Source organism: Cyanistes caeruleus, chromosome 7 (assembly GCF_971803275.1).
Source record: "Cyanistes caeruleus chromosome 7, bCyaCae1.hap1.1, whole genome shotgun sequence".
NCBI classification, from domain to species: domain Eukaryota; kingdom Metazoa; phylum Chordata; class Aves; order Passeriformes; family Paridae; genus Cyanistes; species Cyanistes caeruleus.
In genome coordinates, this window is record NC_141707.1 from 21,488,801 (window position 1) to 21,506,052 (window position 17,252).

The following is a 17,252-nucleotide window of genomic DNA, read 5'->3' on the forward strand; positions in this document are numbered from 1 at the left end:
TTGAAAGATACATCCTTGCATAAATACCCAAAAGTCTGTATACCAAAGAGCAGGAAAATGCAAAATTATGAATGTAGAAGTAGGACCTAAAATTGCTAACATAGACACATACTCAAAGTCAGTGATATTAAACAACCAAGAGACTTTGTTGTAGAAATACACACAATCTAGTTCTGGACTAATACTTTCATTTGCAGATAAATTCAGGTGTTTCATCATTGAAAAGGAAATCTGCTAGCCAACCACATTTTTGTAAATGTTGTTGTAAAAAGTTATTTTTTGAAAAGCGAACAAGTTATGACTGAAAGAAAGCCTGTGTTCAATTGCTGAAAACAGAAACTGCTTAAGTTATAAGTAACTTAGTTCCTTCTTTTAAAACTCAAAGTAAAAGCTTCAGGTATAAAAATTTAAATTCTTATGAAGTAGGGGGGGTTAATTGCTGGTGGTCATCATTATTATATTAAAAGAAACCAAAAATAACTCAATAGTAATAAATTAACCATTCACCTTCCTTGGGCTGAGTCATAACAGGTGTCTGCGTCTCCTTTGTGTAGGTAACGATTTCTCGAGGAGGAAAGTCAACTTGTGTAATTTTGGCCATTCCAAGTTTAACAGGTCCACGTCTAAATAAAATTAATTTTAAAATAAAAATAAAAATAAATATTATATCACATTTTTCCTAGAATATCCAAGTCATTATGTCACAGCACTGCCTAGTCAAACTTAAATCCAGTGGAAACTTTGAACAAGTCACATGATTACGACTACTATTTTATCATTATTATTTAAAATCAGCAACCATTTATAGATCTGTGACAAAAAGGACGATGTACACATATAAATATCTGGACATTATGATATAATTTTGGATTTTTGCCCTTTGTGCTTGACCAGAATACTGCCACCTATATGATACATCTGTATTATTAAAGGTACAGATCTACTCACAAGTCATGCTTGTACAGCAACAGTTCCAGAATTATAAAGCTTGAAAACCAATTTAGTTATGCTGATGGAAAAAGCATTTCCTAGTCTTTTACTTTGCTGCTCTTTTTAGTCCACCTCTAAAGTACTCTCTGGAATGCAGAGCTGTCAGGCTGACCTGGAACTCACACTGACAAATGATTTATTCATAATACATTGTTTCAGAGCACAATACTGAAAACCTCTGAGCTTTCTGACTTTATTAAAGGTAGCTATAGCTAACATCATACCTCCACAACATTAATTCAGCCACTGTAGCCTTCTGTAAAACCTAATTGCAGTATGTACTGTAATAATACTGCAATGATCCAACAATTTACCTAGATCAGATTTAGTTTCTTATTATCCACTCCTCTCCCAAAATAAAAGCAGAAGAGTAACTCCTTTTGAAAGATTTTGGTGGGCAGAATCATAATTTTTAGCATGCAATACAGGTTTTAGTTAGTGTTTATAATGAGCTACAGCTTTTATAAACATATTTCTAAGAAAAGATGGGAGTTGCTCTGTATTTACAGTCATGCTATAACCTTTTTATTTTAAATAAGTAACTCCTTAAAGTTTGTATTTTGTCAAAGAAAGACTCTAAGAAAACAAAACTTATTTGTGTTTATTAGAAATAAGCATCTAATGTATATTAAATGATATAAAAAATTCTCAATGCAAGCAAACTGTGGTAGGGACAGCGAATTTCTATTACTTACAAAACAGTTTCTTAACAACAACAACTACAAGTCTTTAAGGAAAAAATGCTCATACTTATTATCCATAAGCACATGAAAGAGGGAATATAAGAAATCTATGCAATACCCCAGATCGGAATCAGAGTGGAGCTGAAGAACTGATGGATCAGTATCCCAATGCAGCGTCCTGGTACCCCAGGTTGAACAATCATGCAGCATTAGCAAAAAAGGCCAGAGATTAGTGAAGCAAATATACACTATGAAATTCTAGAGTTACAGCAAGCTTATAGTTATTTCATTGTTCACAAGAAACAAGGCAATGCAACATCAGTTAAGGGAAATTCTGCAAACATTCAGTGCAATAATACATGCAGTAAATACAAAAGTTAAGAAGCAAATAGAATTCAGAGCTATTAGCAAAGAATTATTTTAAAGGTTGAAAATTAAAGGTCTGCAAACAAACATTGCCTTAATGAAAGGCAAACAAAAGTATTTTAACTACTTATAAGAACCACTTAAAACTTGAAATTCCTTTTAAAATACGTTCAGATTTGTTCAAGTTATATGAAGACAGATTTGTTAACATAACATAAACTTGCTCAGAGCAGTAAATATGTGGAGGAAACTGTCATATTGGTAAAGGAAGTGAGTCAACACATAAGCCTTTTGGTACTGGGGCAAAAAACCATTTCCACTGGGATAGAGAACTGCTAGAGTTTCCAAGATGTGACATTGCAGTAATTATGGGTTAAGCACTGCCTTGGGCTTGTAAGTGTCATCTGAGTTAGAGCCAACTCCATCTAAGACACTTAAAATCTCTTATAAATTGTGGGCTTTATATTAATAACATGTTTCAAAGTCATGTGGAAAAACAAACAGAATGGATCCATTTCAAGTTGTACTAGAAGTAATAGGAAGGGGAAAATCAATATTCCCTCTACTTTCATTTTTAGCCTTCATCTCTTCTTCAGAAATTTTCATGCAGTCTACTGGCTATCAGGCTTAGGCAGAATTTTAGGAACACACTTGTAAGAAATTAGCGGATTACCCTGCATGTTTTTTCTTGACATTCTCATATGTTATCTGCATTTTTAAAAATAATGTTTCTGAATAAAAAAATAAAGACTATGCAGTATTTTACTATGATAACTCAATAAAAGACAATTTAACATTTTCATCCCATACATGGTAACTTTTCTATTAATCAGGTGCAGAATTCCTAAAGTTCATTTGAAAAATATATACACAATGCCATAAAAGCCCATAAATATGGGTGTGCCATGCACTACCTTGTTCTAGTGCAAAGTATGCATTAGGACTATTAATTATAATTTAATTAGGAATTACAATTCCACTGTCTTCATACATAGCCAATCAACTGCATCCACAGCAATAGCTTAATACTCAAATCTCAAAAAAAATTTAGTATCTTTTGTGCATCAGAGAACACATCATTTTAGTCTAAAGTTAATTTCTTTGAGCATAATTATTCACTAGAGCTCTGCTATCTTTCTTGACCAAAAAGATTTAAGAGTTTAATTTGGTCCCTGAGACTTGAAGCTGGGTATTGCTTATGTGTTGGTCAATCATAAGCAAAACCAAACCACCACTGCAATCTACATGTTGGAAAGAATAGCTTTCTTAGCTTCAGATACAGATGCTGCATCACCACAATACCTGTCAAATATTTTCTCAACTTTTTCAATTGTGTTTGAGAGGAACTTGGGGAAAAGGCCATAAACATAAACAGCTCCAACTTCTGCACCTGTTTAACATCTAGCCCTTAATGAGGTAGCTTTCCTGCTTTCAAAGCACTATTTTCACTTTCAAAAGTTGCTTCAATTGGACCAGGGACGGTCTATCTTTTCAAACAGCTGAAGCTAACAAGTAGTAAAGTAGATACAGTTAAATATTTTTCAGAGATATTCTATTAAAATAAAGGTAACATTCTAAGATAAAATTCACCTATTATATATGTACCAAAATGATGCAAAATACTGTCTCTTTTGTTTTCCAGTTTGTTTTGCCTTCAGTTAAATGAATTTATCTACAAGATTCAGTGAACAAATTTCCCATTCTTCCACATATTTCTAGATTTCTCTGTATTCAGGGACTTTCCTAACACTTCCTATATCTCTTAGAATATTTTCTGTTTTTAAACTAATTCTATGAAGCATCCACTGGCCTAAATGTAAACTAGCTGTTTTCTTTTCTAGTGCAGGACTTGCACTCTTGACTGAGGAAAAAAAGAGAAAGAAACAGAACTCTTTACTAATGAAAATAAAGACAGATGGAAGTAACAGCAGGAGCACAGTCTGAACACTGCTCTACTACTTGCCAGAAGAGTTCCTGACAAGATTCAGCATCACAGAGGATGCTTTATAAAACATCTCATATTGGTAGGAGTGAAATGCCACATGTAACACCAAGGGATATCATATAGTCCAACTTTCTTGTTCAAAATGTATGAACTTGTGCTAATAAGCCAGGATATAGACACCCATTTCCTGAGGCAAGGGAAGAATCCACTGGTGGGAGTGGGGGGACTCCAGCAGGGTCTCCATAATGCCTTCAATTTAGCTGTATATTCATACCTTCATGCCTTAAAGATCACAACCCCGAGACACACGTAGTTTTGAAGTTAGAAAATGCATTAAGCTTTTGAGACTCAGGATATGGGTTTTTTCAAGGCTTCATAAGAAAATGCATGTATACAACATTGCATTACTAAGTTTAAGAACACAGTCAGCGTGCAGTGCACTGATGAGGTGGAAATAAATTTAGTACACAACATGGCATTCCATTACAGGTATGTGGCCTATACATACTGTTTCATACTGAATTTAAATCAGGTGTGAATGGAAAGAAAATATTTTCTTTTCAAAAGTCATCATCAAATACTTATTGTTTTTTGTTCTAGCAAACATAAATACATATATAAATATATAAAAAGGCAATTTAATAAGAAATAAACAACAATTTAAAACAACTAAAATTTGCTTCTACTCAATTAAGGAACAATTATATTGGTTAATAACACAACAGGCAAACAAAATCATACCTGAGCACTATTAAAAAAAAGTCTGGGTTCACATCTGCTGTCTGATGTATTCTCTGTTTTAACTTAATGATTTCTACTTGGAAATAGGCACCATGTAACCTTTGTTCAGGTCATTAGTATCTTGAATATTTTCAATTAAGATGCATATAGTTATGCATGCATAGTCCACATGCACACAAGATGTTACTGCAGTCTCTTTAAAGATGTTTCAAAGCAGTCTAATCTTTGACTCCTTTTCCAAAACAACTACTCATACAAGAGTAACTGATAACTGCTGCAGTTACTGTGCTCTAACCAATCTTCATCCACAGTGTACACTTACTAAATTTAAAGTACACAAACTTCTCTTGATGAGAATATCTTACCATTATTAATAGGCAGCTACTGCTCTTATTTGCAGACTGCATGGAAAACAGTAGAAATACCCTTTGGAAGTAGTATTTTCCCGCCTTATCACCCATATATCACCACTTGAAATTTAACAGAAATATTTATCTGACTCTTCTTTAGAGCAGCATGTCTCAAATCATCATGTTCAAAGAAATGGTTAAACACCTGTGACAAGCACTGGCACTGAAGAAAGACCAAAAAAACTGTGACTGTACTAACATAGAGTTAAGCTTTGACAAAATAAGAGCTTGCAAATGCTGTAGTTATACTACACAGATGAATTAAAATAATGAGAAATATGGCTCTGAGTAAGGGGAAAAAAACATCAGAAGTAATGCAAAGTTTGTAGACTGTATCTTTTATTAGATCAACTAGGTATAGGAAAAAGCAAATAGCAATCCATACCCATCCTCCTCTAGAAAAAGTGGGGAAGAGCATAGAAGTTAGACCCTTTGAGCTTGTTGTTGTCCCAAGACACTCATTTTACTTCAAACTTGCACGTTTAAACAACTCCACATTAATGTTGGCAACTTCAAATGAGTAAGTTTAGTCACATTTCAAATTTTAAAGTAAAATATTTCCATAAAACAGTCACTTTTGACAGATTCAATAGCATAACCTCAAATTATTATTATCAAGTAGTTAACCTTGACTTCTTCTCAAGCTTCATTATTCAGAATACAAGTAATGAGCAAAGGAACAGGACCAGGAAAGTGACATACCTAGATCCAACAGCACCATCCCCGGAGTCCTGGCTCCCAGCCTCGCTTGGCGTACTCACAGATTTGGAAGACGGAGAGGTAGGAGGAGGGACTAAATAGTGAAACAGACAGGTATCCGCTGTTACTACTCGCAGAGGTTGCACAGCTTAGGATGTTTTCAAATTAATTAAAAATGAAGTATTAAAAAAAAAAGTGATGGCAAACAAAAAATACATGGATGAAAATGAACAGTAGAAAGAGAGGGGAAAAGACAATGTTAACAATTCATGCTGGACTTTCATGCAGCTGTTTGGCATTTATGCATCTGGAGCATACAAAAGACATGGAGGGGAAGACATTTAAGAGAAAATGAATTGAAAAAAATATTTTTAAACTGAACTTTTGACAAATGATGATACTGGTTTTCAAAGGGTAATTTCCACTGATTCATGTTGCTTAAACATAGAAAAGATAGTTGTTATTATAGCTCTGATATTAGTCTTTCTTAAAGATTTGACAACGAATGTGTTTAACTGGAAATGTTATTTCAAAATATATAATCACCAAACTGTGGGCTAAAAAAGTGGCTGTGTCATACAGCATCCTGTTATTTTTGTTCTAGCCTGAATCAAATCAACATAAATCTTGTGTATTAAAAAGTTTCTAGTATTAGGTCTTGAGAATGACTTTTTTTTTTTTTTTGCTTGACAATAAACAGTCTAGGACCACTATATTTAAACTTCCTAAGTGTCAGTTCACTTTCTGCTTGTAAATGAAGACTGCATTTACCATTTGAAAAGTAACATGCTGTCTGGAAGTGGTACATAGTGAATGATACCATGCAATCAAAGAAAAATACAATGCTACTTTGGTATGTCTTTCAACCTTTCTTTTTAGAAATGGTCATTTTTTAATGAAACTTAAACACAAGAATCAAGGGGTACTTTGAAGGTTTTTATATGCTTCGTTTTTCAGCAATATGTAAAGCATTCACTGCTTAGCAATCCTTAAAAAAAGCCTTTAATCAACTGAAAAAAATATAAACAAACAGTTTATATAAACTGTTGTGTACTCTGTCAACAGTTAAGCATGGGAGAACTCTGAACTCTGTGAAATTTCTACAGAATTTCTTGAAATCACAAGTATATTATGAATTCTAAAGAATTTTTCTACCCCATCTCAAAACAGAGACATGGTTCTGATTGACAAAAATACTCCCTTAATTTTACCAAAGTAACACTGAATTCTTCAATGTATGAAAATTTCATTCCTCCTACGGGAGAGACCTTTTTTTATAGGTCCTGAGTTGTATTTCATACATACACACATTTAGATTCAGATAACTGGGGGCGCATAAGAATACAAAAATTCTTCAACTCATCCTCGCCATGTACTGGTCAATCTACAGCAAAGGAGCTGCCCGCAGGCCTTTCCTTTGCCATCTGTGTGCGTTTTCAGGACACAATAATGTCACGGCCCCAGCGCCACCCGCAGGGCCCAGTGCCGGTGCTGCAGCGCTCTCTTGCGGGGAAAGCCATTCTCGGGAAACCCTTCCCAAAAAGAGGTGAATCCCACTGAAAAACCGACAGTCTTACAAAAAGACCAGATGGAATTTCACCTACCCCAGAGGATTAAACAATAATGACTTTTTGAAAATAATTCTGGTTCACTTACTTAAGGCTTCTTATATAGTAAGTATGGTAGATACAAAAGCACTAACACTGATGCAGTCTCTTCTCCCATAAGAGCTTGTGCTCTCTCTCTCTCTCTAGCAGTTAACAGCACAGGAATTGCCTCAGGAATTAACACAATTTTCTAGGAAAGAATCTAATGTCAAACAACCGCCCTCCACTGCCAGTGTGAGCACAAGCTACCTCAGCTGCACACCAGAGAGCTCAGCCATAAGTTAGCATTAGTTCAGGCATGCAATCACTGTATTTGCCAGCATCCAGTCAGCAGAAAAGGAGCTTGTGCCTTATGCATGCTAACAGCAGGCAGCAAGTAGGACATTTTAACTTGATAAAGGATCCATATCAGATCTGGTTATCTTGAAAGAAAACAGATTCAATTCCCTGCATACACTGAAGGGTGTGATTAAGTAGCAGCTCAGTGGAATTAAACACAACATGCATGGTTGTGCTCCACTTTTGCATGTCAGCACCTCTGAGCTTTTCATGAACACCTACTCTAAGTATACACATTAACTTGCTTTGAGGACTGCCTCTTCTACGGTTTTTACATTCTCTGCTAGATGTGAAAAAAAGCAACAACCACATACATTCCTACAAAAAGTTCATCAGCTGCTTAGCACAATATCATGCAAGGGAGGTGTTCAACTAGTTCAACTAATCTAGCCAAGAAAATCCATAGCAGGTCACTTAAACAGCTGCACACTGGTGCTAACACAGGGAAACAGAGTCTCTCAACTATTAAAACAGTTTGAATTACCAAAATTGACTGCTGGGGCTGCTGGAATGTGAGCAGCTATAATGGTGTTCACTTCCAAACACTTGAGGGTTACACAAAAGCAATTATGAAAACACAATCACAGATATATCTGTAAGAAATTATTATTACTTTTTTATTTAAAAAACAGTTAAATAGAGCCCCACCAAGAAGCCAAACTGATAAGTTTTAAATCTCTTTGATTTCAGAGCTGGAGACAAAAGACACAGTTGCATTATCATGTTTCTTGCTTTCATCTTCCATAGAGATGTGCCTAAGTAAAGGCAAATAGCAAGAGCCAAGATGCTAACACAGCCAAGAGCTGCACGGATACCGATCATCTTCCTTGGAAGCTAATTTTTATACTTAGTGTTGCTATTGCTCCATCAGACTCAGTCAGGTATTTGAGATAAGAAAAATTAGGGTGTAAAAGATGTGGAAAAGAAACAAGCCAACTCCTTACGAAATTAGCAGCATTAAAACTTAGCATTGTGGAAAAGAGTATGAAAAAAAAAATTACAGGATAATAAAACAATAAAAAAAATGGGGGGGGGAAGAAAATGCATACATGATACTTACATATTTTAACTAATATACTTCAAATAATCCACTAAGTGTAAATGGTGTTATTTTATAATATAAATATTATGTTATGTAATGTGTATTGAAGCACATAATTTGACATTTGTAACAGACCATGAAGGACAAAAGAGTATAAAACCTAGACATGTTTCACCCCCGAAAAAGTGGCCAGAAAATTATTATGTTAATGACATAACTCAATCCTAAGAAAACCAAACAAACCACCCCCCCCCCAAAAAAAACCAAAAAACCAACACAAAGCCCCAAAACCCCCCCAAAAAAAGATTAAATAAAAAACTCCCAAACATTTATTTCAAATAGTAACATTCCTACCAACAGGAGACTCAGGTGTCAACCCCATGCTCTGAAGTAATGCTTCAGCTTCTCTTCTCTTCTTTTCAAGATCAGATTCTTCTTGTACTGGAAGAGCTTCTTTCTTCTGGTCAGTCTAAAAATTATTTAAGTTATAGCACTTAATCTTTCATTTATTTTGAGACCTCACAGGGTTTTTTTGTAAAACTGAAACCTATCATCAAGTAGGTTTGATATTCAATTTCAATAATTCTGATGGTTCTTTTTTGTAGATGAAGTAAACAGACAGGAATAACAATGTTCCAAAGCTTTGGTACTGTCACTAAAGTACATATATAAACATGCAAAAAGTGTCTGCATATTTACCAAAATGACTAGCACTTCATAAGATTATCTTTTTTTAGAGACAGTCATATGGTTCCTATTTTAAAATGACAATAACTGTATCAAGGAAAAGTAACTTTCTTTTAGTTGTCTGCTAGATACAAAAAAAAAGTACACCTCCACCCTCTTTCATTTAGAAATAGTGCAAGGTCTATTAAAAAAGATGCTGCATACTCTGTATGTTTCTACTCTTAGCTGCTTTTTAAAAAGCAATTCTGGCAATACACTGCTACAAGATCATTAGTACATAATTTGAGCTATTTTTTTCTCCTTTTTGTCTGAATCATGTCGTTGGCAGCTGCCCAGTCTCCCGTCATATGCTGATTCAGAACACCAGCTAGATCATAACCAAAACACAGAGAAGCAATAAGAAAATATCCCAAAACATAGGACCAAAAGTTGCTTTTAGGAGATACAATTTGCATTCAGGAGAAACAGTAATCTATCTCTGATTGTCATATACTTCAGCAGTGAGAAATCCAGAAGACTATTAACAAACTAAACGTAACACACAAGTACCACATATATCCTGAGCATTGCTCTAATTTTAAAATTCAGCCTATAGATAGGCCAAAGAGCAGAAGAACACAGCACATTGTTTGTACAATGATAATACTGACAGATAATTCCTACAGACATCCTCAGAATTGTACTTCAGAAATGAGTTTTTTAAATAACACAAATCACAACTCATTAAGCAGAGCTTTCATGCAATGGATCAGAGTGATTTGATTAATTATGTCACATGCACACAGATAGTTCTAGAAATCTGAACTTTATGCTAGTCTAAGATACTAATTTTTTTTTTTTTTAATTCAGCTTATCATATGGACAGTTGAAAAGAAAACAGTAGGTGTTTACATTATCAGAAAATGAAAGTGCTACATTTATATTAGCATAAACCATTAAATAGACACTCCCTGACTAGGACATAGAAAATGATTATGTGAACCTACTCTTAAATTCTGGGCAAGTTACATATGCAAGTGAATTTGTCAAGTTACATAGGCAAGTCAATCTTCAAAGTAAAAACGATTTCTTACTTCCTTCTTCTTTCTTTCTTCCTCCTTTCTCTTCTTCTCCTCTCTGATCTGAGCCAATCGTTGCTTCTTGCGCTCCAACTCCGCCTTCAGCTCACTTTTGTCAGACATGGCTGAAACACTGATCAACAGAAATCACGTCACTGTTTGGCCTTTGTTTTGTTTTGATCTATTTGGATTTTTTTCTGGTTTTTTTTTTGGTTTGGTTTTTAAGATTGCAGCTTTTCTTTCCAGAAGCTATCTACAAAGAAATTACACTAACTTAGCAAAAACAGCTTACCAGAAACCTGAAAAGTCAATGATAAACAAAAAAACCCCACATTCCTATTTCTATTTTTCTTTCACTTAACACATTCTCAGTACTAAAATGATTGATTTAAAACAGATAGAACCATGACATGATGACAGCATCCATCTTTAAGGTAGGTCTGATGCTCTTTGAAGGAACTACTTTGGAAGAAACCTTAGCCATTCATGACTGAAAACAGCAAGAAAAGCAGCAAGATAATATTTCTCTTTCACTTTTCACTTCAACATCTAAATACTGGCATCCTATAACTTAACAGTATGTAAGCTATATAACCTTCTATAGACAATTATATAGTTCAAAGTAAAGATTTATTAAAACATTTAGTAGGATTACCATAAATTATAAGACAATGTAAGTACAAGTGTGGTGGTCAAAGAAAACTATAAAACACGTATGTTATAACTTTTTTTCTCAAAACTATTACACTGCTAATAAATTGGTGGATCATTTAAAGACAAAAAATGCTACAAGAAGTTTTGCTATGTAACTTAAATACAAACAAGAAGGTCAACAACAAAAGGTGGAAACCCTGTAAGTTTAGTACTTCACAGAGATTTAGAACAAGGTAAGAAAAACTGTGTGAAAGAGTTAGGTGAAGAAGAAGTTAATTGTACTGGTTTTAAGCAAAGTCAAGTCAGGAAAGAAAATGCACAAGCAGTCCTACAACAAATGAGGCAACTATAAATGCTTTTACAGTAAGATTGACAATAAGGATACAAGACTAAGCACTAGGAATATGACCATGTGCTAATTCAAAATAAAGAATACTTGCAAGTGTTTGCATAGCACAGCTAAGCACAGAAATGGATGCAAAATGTTGCAAGCCTCATACGTCTAACCCCACATTTTACCAATATGTATACTGGAATAAATATATGTATTCCTTCATGTCGTCTGTTAGCACTACAGTACTAACAAATAAATAATCTAGTCAGCATTTTCAAATGGCATTCTCGTGTCCCTTTAAAAAGCACTAGGAAAGCGCGTTGTCACACCGTGGGTTCCCGCCCGTCCAGTGCCTCCCCGGGGAGGCGAAGCAGCACAAACCGAGGGAACCCGAGGGGAGGGGAGCCCACCGCACCCGCCAGGAGATGACCGCGGTACGAACCTGGTGCCGCCAGAACCAAAGACCCCACCCAAATCCCACAGGGGCCGGCCCGGGGAGAGCGCCCGGGAGCCCCACGGCCCGGGAGCAGGCAGCGCTCCCAGCCTCTGCCACTCACTGAATCCCGGGCCGCCCCCGACCCCACCCTGCTACCGCAGCCCTCGCTGCACAGAGCGAGGCCGAAGGAAGGCGCGTTCCCACCGGTTGGCAGCAGCGCTGGGCGCGGCTCGGCCCCCCGCGCACCTGTCCGCGGTTCCTGTCCGCGGCTCCGGCCCTGCGCCCGCCGCCCTCGGCCCCGCGCCCCTTCCGCCGCCGCACAAAGGCGCCGACAGCTGGCAGGCGGCTGCCGACGGCAGACGCCGAGGGTCAAACCAGCTCCGAAGGCGTTGCGGGATGCGCAGAAATCTATGGGCACTGTGGAAAGACTCGGAGATCTGTGCAGTAAAACACCCAATGTCCCCCTCGTCCGCACCGTCACGGCCGGCAATCAGAAAGGAATTAACACGGGGAACGAGAGCGAAGCGACTCGGGGACGAAGCGGTTCCAGAGGCCCGGCGCCACACCCTTTCCCGCGGGGAGGTGACTGGCGACGCCGCTTGGAGAACAACGACACCCAGCATGCAGTGCGCACCGCTGGATGGGCCTCGTCTCCGGCGTTCCCAGGGCGTGGGCACGGCGGGGGCGGAGCGTGTTGCATGATGGAAGTAGTAGTCTTCCGGAATGAGGACACATGAAGGCGCACGGGGAGCGAGCGCCACCGCCTGCCGTGGAGTGCGCGCGCGCATGCGTGCCGTGCCCAGATTCGCTGATGGCGGGGGCGCGCGCCGAGCTCCCCTCACGGGGGCCTCGGCAGCGACCCCGGGCAGGCCGGAGCGGGCCGTGGCAGGATCCGTGTGGGAGACGGCACCTTCGCCTCTGCTTTAGCTTCCGGGCAATGAGGGACGATCCACGTTAGCGCCCTCCCGCAGCCGAGCGTGAAAACCAGTCGTGTCGATGCTGACGCTGATGGAACTGTACGGTTTTAACCCCGGGGCCCACGTGCGGCCGGCAGCCATAATCCCTCCAGTGACCTGGAGATAACAAGTATAAAAGCCTGATGCGGTGTGAGCGGCAAGCCAGTGGCAAAATGGCCACCACAGGTGGTGCTCTGTGCTTGTCAGCCGGTGGCCTTGGGCTGCCCTGGCGACACGGCAGCTCCCGTCATGAGCGCCGTGCAGGACTGAAGTTACACAGCTCGCTTTGATACAGCACCAAATTGGTAGCAAGTGACTTTGCTCTTTCCCACTCGTCCTAAATAAATAACTATATTGTCATTTGTACCCTGTGGAAACCTATATCAAAATCCTGTACCTGATTTTGGCAACTGCTGAGCTAGTGCTACTGACTTCTATCTCAGTGAAGTGCTAGGTCTCCCGACCTGCTGATCTGCCAGAACTGTGCTTAGCAAAGCAGAATTATAGAGAAGACGGTTGTAGTTCAAGTGGAGCATGTGTTCACTACACCCTATGAAATGAAGCTTTTGGAGGCAGTAACTGTCAACTCCAGAGCAGGTTAAATTTTCTGCTACTACAGAATTGTAATCATTTATTTGCAATGACTAGATCTACAAATAGTTATGCCCAGTGAGTGTATTTTTGAAACTTGTCCCAACAAGCCCTGGAAAAAGGCTTCATTTGCAGTCCAGCTTTGTTGCAATCCTGTTAGGTATAATAAACTGAACAAGTTTATGTTTAGGTTGGTTGGTACTTTGCTGGGATAGCTGTGAGGGAAACTTCAATTGCTGCAGGACTCACTGTTGATTATTTACTGCAGTGTTCCATGTGAGTCAGAGTTCCTACTGTACCTTAAAAAATTTAGAAAAGCTCTCTGTTGTTTAGATGTCTTCTGATCATTTAATAACTTTCATACATTTTGTAAGTTTCTCCCCTCTTTCCTGTTCCTGATAGATGGACAATTTTTTTTCTGTCAAGTCAAAATAAGGTGATGATAAATGATGGGTCCTTTCTGAGATGAGAACCCTTTTGCAGTCTGCTAACCTTTGGCACAAAACACACGCTAGTAAATGGTCCAGCACTTGAGAGTGATTCCCTGCCAAGCACTACAGAAAATAGGTTTACCAGCTGAAAAATTCCAAGTTCTCCTTTCTCAGTGTGGTCTCCATATGGTACTCTCAATTTTTTTCTATTATGTGGTTAAGACAGGAGATAATGAGAGCTTCTTAAGGGATACTGTAATTCACCAAAACCTGCACTAGTTCAAGTGGTTTTATGAGAGAGTAGGAGAACTGCCAAGAGATCAGCCCAAATGAGCTACTTTCAGATTTGTTGTATGCTAGTCTGTATTCTGCCCTCAGTTTGTGCAGCCTGTTTCCCACTGGCCTTTATGGAAGTTTGTGTACTCATCAAAAGAGGAGAATATGTTTGAATATTTGTTAAGATGATAACAGATTCCTTTTGTATAGATTATGTTAGCATTACTAGCCAGAAAGATAAGAGCATAAATAAGGAGGCAGAAAGTGTGCACTTTTTTCCCTGCTGTAACTGTAACTGTTAAATTTTAGTACTTTCACATTGTTTTCAGCTTAGTTGAGTCACTGACTCACAGCAGCAGTCAGATCTGTTCCATAAAGCCGTGGAGTCATTTTACTGAAAACAGAAATTTGTTCCTTTTCTGGTTCTTTCGTAAGAAACTTGCTAATGTGTTGGAAGAAGGCCTGAAAAATTACATGCATTCAGAGTGCAGTTAAGCTATAGAGCAAACACATAATCATCAGTTTTTCATAAGAATTTTTTCTCAGTACATCTCCTATTTCTTAGCTTAAATCCTTACTTTTAACATAAGTTGCAAGGCAGTAGATAGTTGAAAATGCATTTGTCACTAGCAGAAGCCAAGCTCCATATTTACAAAACACTTGAGCAGAAAGGAGATGGCAAGATTTGACTCAATGGAAAGATGAACACTAAAATCCATCAAGGAGCAGCTGTCCGGGGGTCTCTGGCAGTTTCCAGCCAAGGGTAACCCTTATGAGCACAGTCTGAGGCTTCAAGTGATCAGCTCTTTTAGATGTAATTTCAGCTCTGTGATCAGCTCAGCTCAGCCCAGCTTCGTTCATGGGTTACCTCAGCCAATGTGTAGACGAGAGACGGGAGGTCATGTAGCATTCTGCAGAGTGCTTTATTGGCAGGCTTCAGCCAAGGGGACCAGTGACAAACTTCCACTGAACTGGGCAAAAGCTGGGGTTTTTATAGGGAAGGGGAGAATTGGGAAAAGGACCAATGGTTTAAGACCGGGGTAAAATGACCAATAGTTTACAGGGAGATAACATGAGGTCCCGAAGCAGGAAGGGGTCCACAGCTTAGTCACCATGACTAAGTCCTTTTGTCTTATCCTAGGGGGCAGATCTCCAGGAGGAAGCCTTTTGGAGGACTGGCCTTCCTCCACAGAATAGTTCATAACTTTCTTCCTAACAAGGAAATCAACAACTGAATCATAGCAATATGGTTTCTGAGCTTTTCTTCCTGACACATTTCAAAAGCTGACAGAGTTACCCTTGTGACACAAGTGTGAAGTAAAAGTGACAAATACTATACAGAGTTTTACAGGAGTTAACTCAAAATTGGCCACAGATATTCAATTGATGGTTAAAATTTGCCCTTCCATCTCTTAGTCCTGTGATCAATTCAGAAGCACATACAAGTTTTCTTAAATATCAAACAGTATTTGGAGGTAAACATTTTAAATGAAGGCAAGCTCTAAATTTATGAAGTTAAAACATGACCTCCATAGGGTGGAAATTTGTATGTGCCATTGTTTGAACTCTTGATATGCACTAAAGAAAATTTCGTATTTATTTCCATTGGGAAGGCAAACTGCTTTTCATAGAAAAGGATCAAAAGCATCACAGTGGATATGGTATGTTAATAATAGGAGGTGGGACAGTGAGGGTAGAAGAACTGATGGGACACTTACGGTTCAAAGAATTCAGCACTTTTCATTTATGCTGGAAAAAATGTAAATTATGTCACCCTTGCCTCCTAGTGCAAAGTTATCAGACAGACAATCACTAAGTGATACTGCTGACATTAAAATGGTTGGAATGGTATTTACTTGTATTTATTTCTTTTGGAAATCTTACTATATCTTACTGCAAATTAAACAAAAATACACATTTCTTACAATGGTGTAAGAAACAAAGGTTTGTTGGTAGTTTCAATGCTGGATTATTTTTCTATCTCAAAGCTAATTGAAATCCAAGACGTTTGTATCAAAGCTGTAATGAGACACTGACAAATACCTTTCTGCCCCAGTGGAAATGTAATCTTTCTATTGAACATTTTGTCCTGGTAAATTCCATCTCCAATAGGCACAGGCATTTTGCATTTGAATCAAGAAGGTCACTCCTTTGGATCAGATGATATAGTGTACACTCCACTTGCCTTTAGATGAAATTGATCCTTTACTGCATTGAACACAAGACTGTGCATTTTTTACACCTAATTATCTTATTGTTTCATCTAGATGAATTTAGAATGCTAACACTACCACCCCTCTTTGGTCTTTGCACATATCAGTGAGACAATTCTCTGAAAAGCCTTATTCCATAGACAGAAATACTTTAAAAATACTCAGTTGCATTTCTTTGCTAAATAAACCAGAATAAAATCAGTGTTTCATTTATTGATAGCATTGAATCTTTCATAATATTTTCCTTTCTTTTGCAGCAGTAACACAATAGTTCTATCTATAATTGCTCAAACTTGTTTGACTAATCTTCTAAGCATCTAGTAATTAAGCTACATATTCAACATTTTGGTTGTTTTACTCATAAATAATGCCATTGACTTCTGTGAAGAAAGGCATCATAAAACTGGCAGTTGCACTGTGTTCACTCTTCAGTGTTAAAACTTTCATTACCTTTGGAAATGTGACATTTTTTTATTTTTAATGTAAAGTAAATTATACTGAGTGTATGTACCAAAGTGTGTAGATTATTTGTACAAAAACAAAGGGAAGAAATCTCTAGCTATGGAAGGACTAGTGTGACATGCATAAATAGCAGCTAGGTCTCTGCAGGTATGAACCTGTTCTCATTTAAATCAATGGAAATTTCACTGCTGACTGCAGTAAATGCTGCATCAAGACCTCAGCTCTTTCAGAAAATCAATTAAATGTGTTCTTAATAGGCTTTCATGCCTTTGAAAATCTTTCTCTAAATTACAGATGGGAACCAATCAATTAGACCTTAGAGTTCATTTTAT

At 37.8% G+C, this 17,252-nt stretch overlaps 1 protein-coding gene and 1 long non-coding RNA gene across 12 annotated transcripts in view; one reads left to right on the top strand and one right to left on the bottom strand.

The window, feature by feature from the left end:
• Positions 1-12,779, bottom strand: part of DYNC1I2 (dynein cytoplasmic 1 intermediate chain 2) — a 28,274-nt gene extending 15,495 nt beyond the window's left edge. Inside the window, exons 1-6 of one of the 10 annotated variants that reach the window (XM_086896857.1) lie at positions 12,238-12,779; positions 10,583-10,700; positions 9,177-9,291; positions 5,838-5,928; positions 1,792-1,851; positions 508-623 (exon numbers count right to left, since the gene is read on the bottom strand). In XM_086896857.1, coding sequence (XP_086752983.1) covers positions 508-623; positions 1,792-1,851; positions 5,838-5,928; positions 9,177-9,291; positions 10,583-10,700; positions 12,238-12,779 — 1,042 coding nt within the window. Of the gene's footprint in view, positions 1-507; positions 624-1,791; positions 1,852-5,837; positions 5,983-9,176; positions 9,292-10,582; positions 10,701-11,997 lie in introns of all 10 variants that reach the window. The other 9 variants (XM_086896856.1, XM_086896861.1, XM_086896860.1 and 6 more) reach the window with 9 other exon arrangements.
• LOC147652245 (uncharacterized) overlaps positions 12,701-17,252 on the top strand; it is a 29,324-nt gene continuing 24,772 nt past the window's right edge. For both annotated transcript variants that reach the window (XR_015289007.1, XR_015289008.1), the window contains exon 1: positions 12,701-13,544. This is a non-coding gene — a long non-coding RNA (uncharacterized LOC147652245). The remainder of the gene's footprint in view (positions 13,545-17,252) is intronic.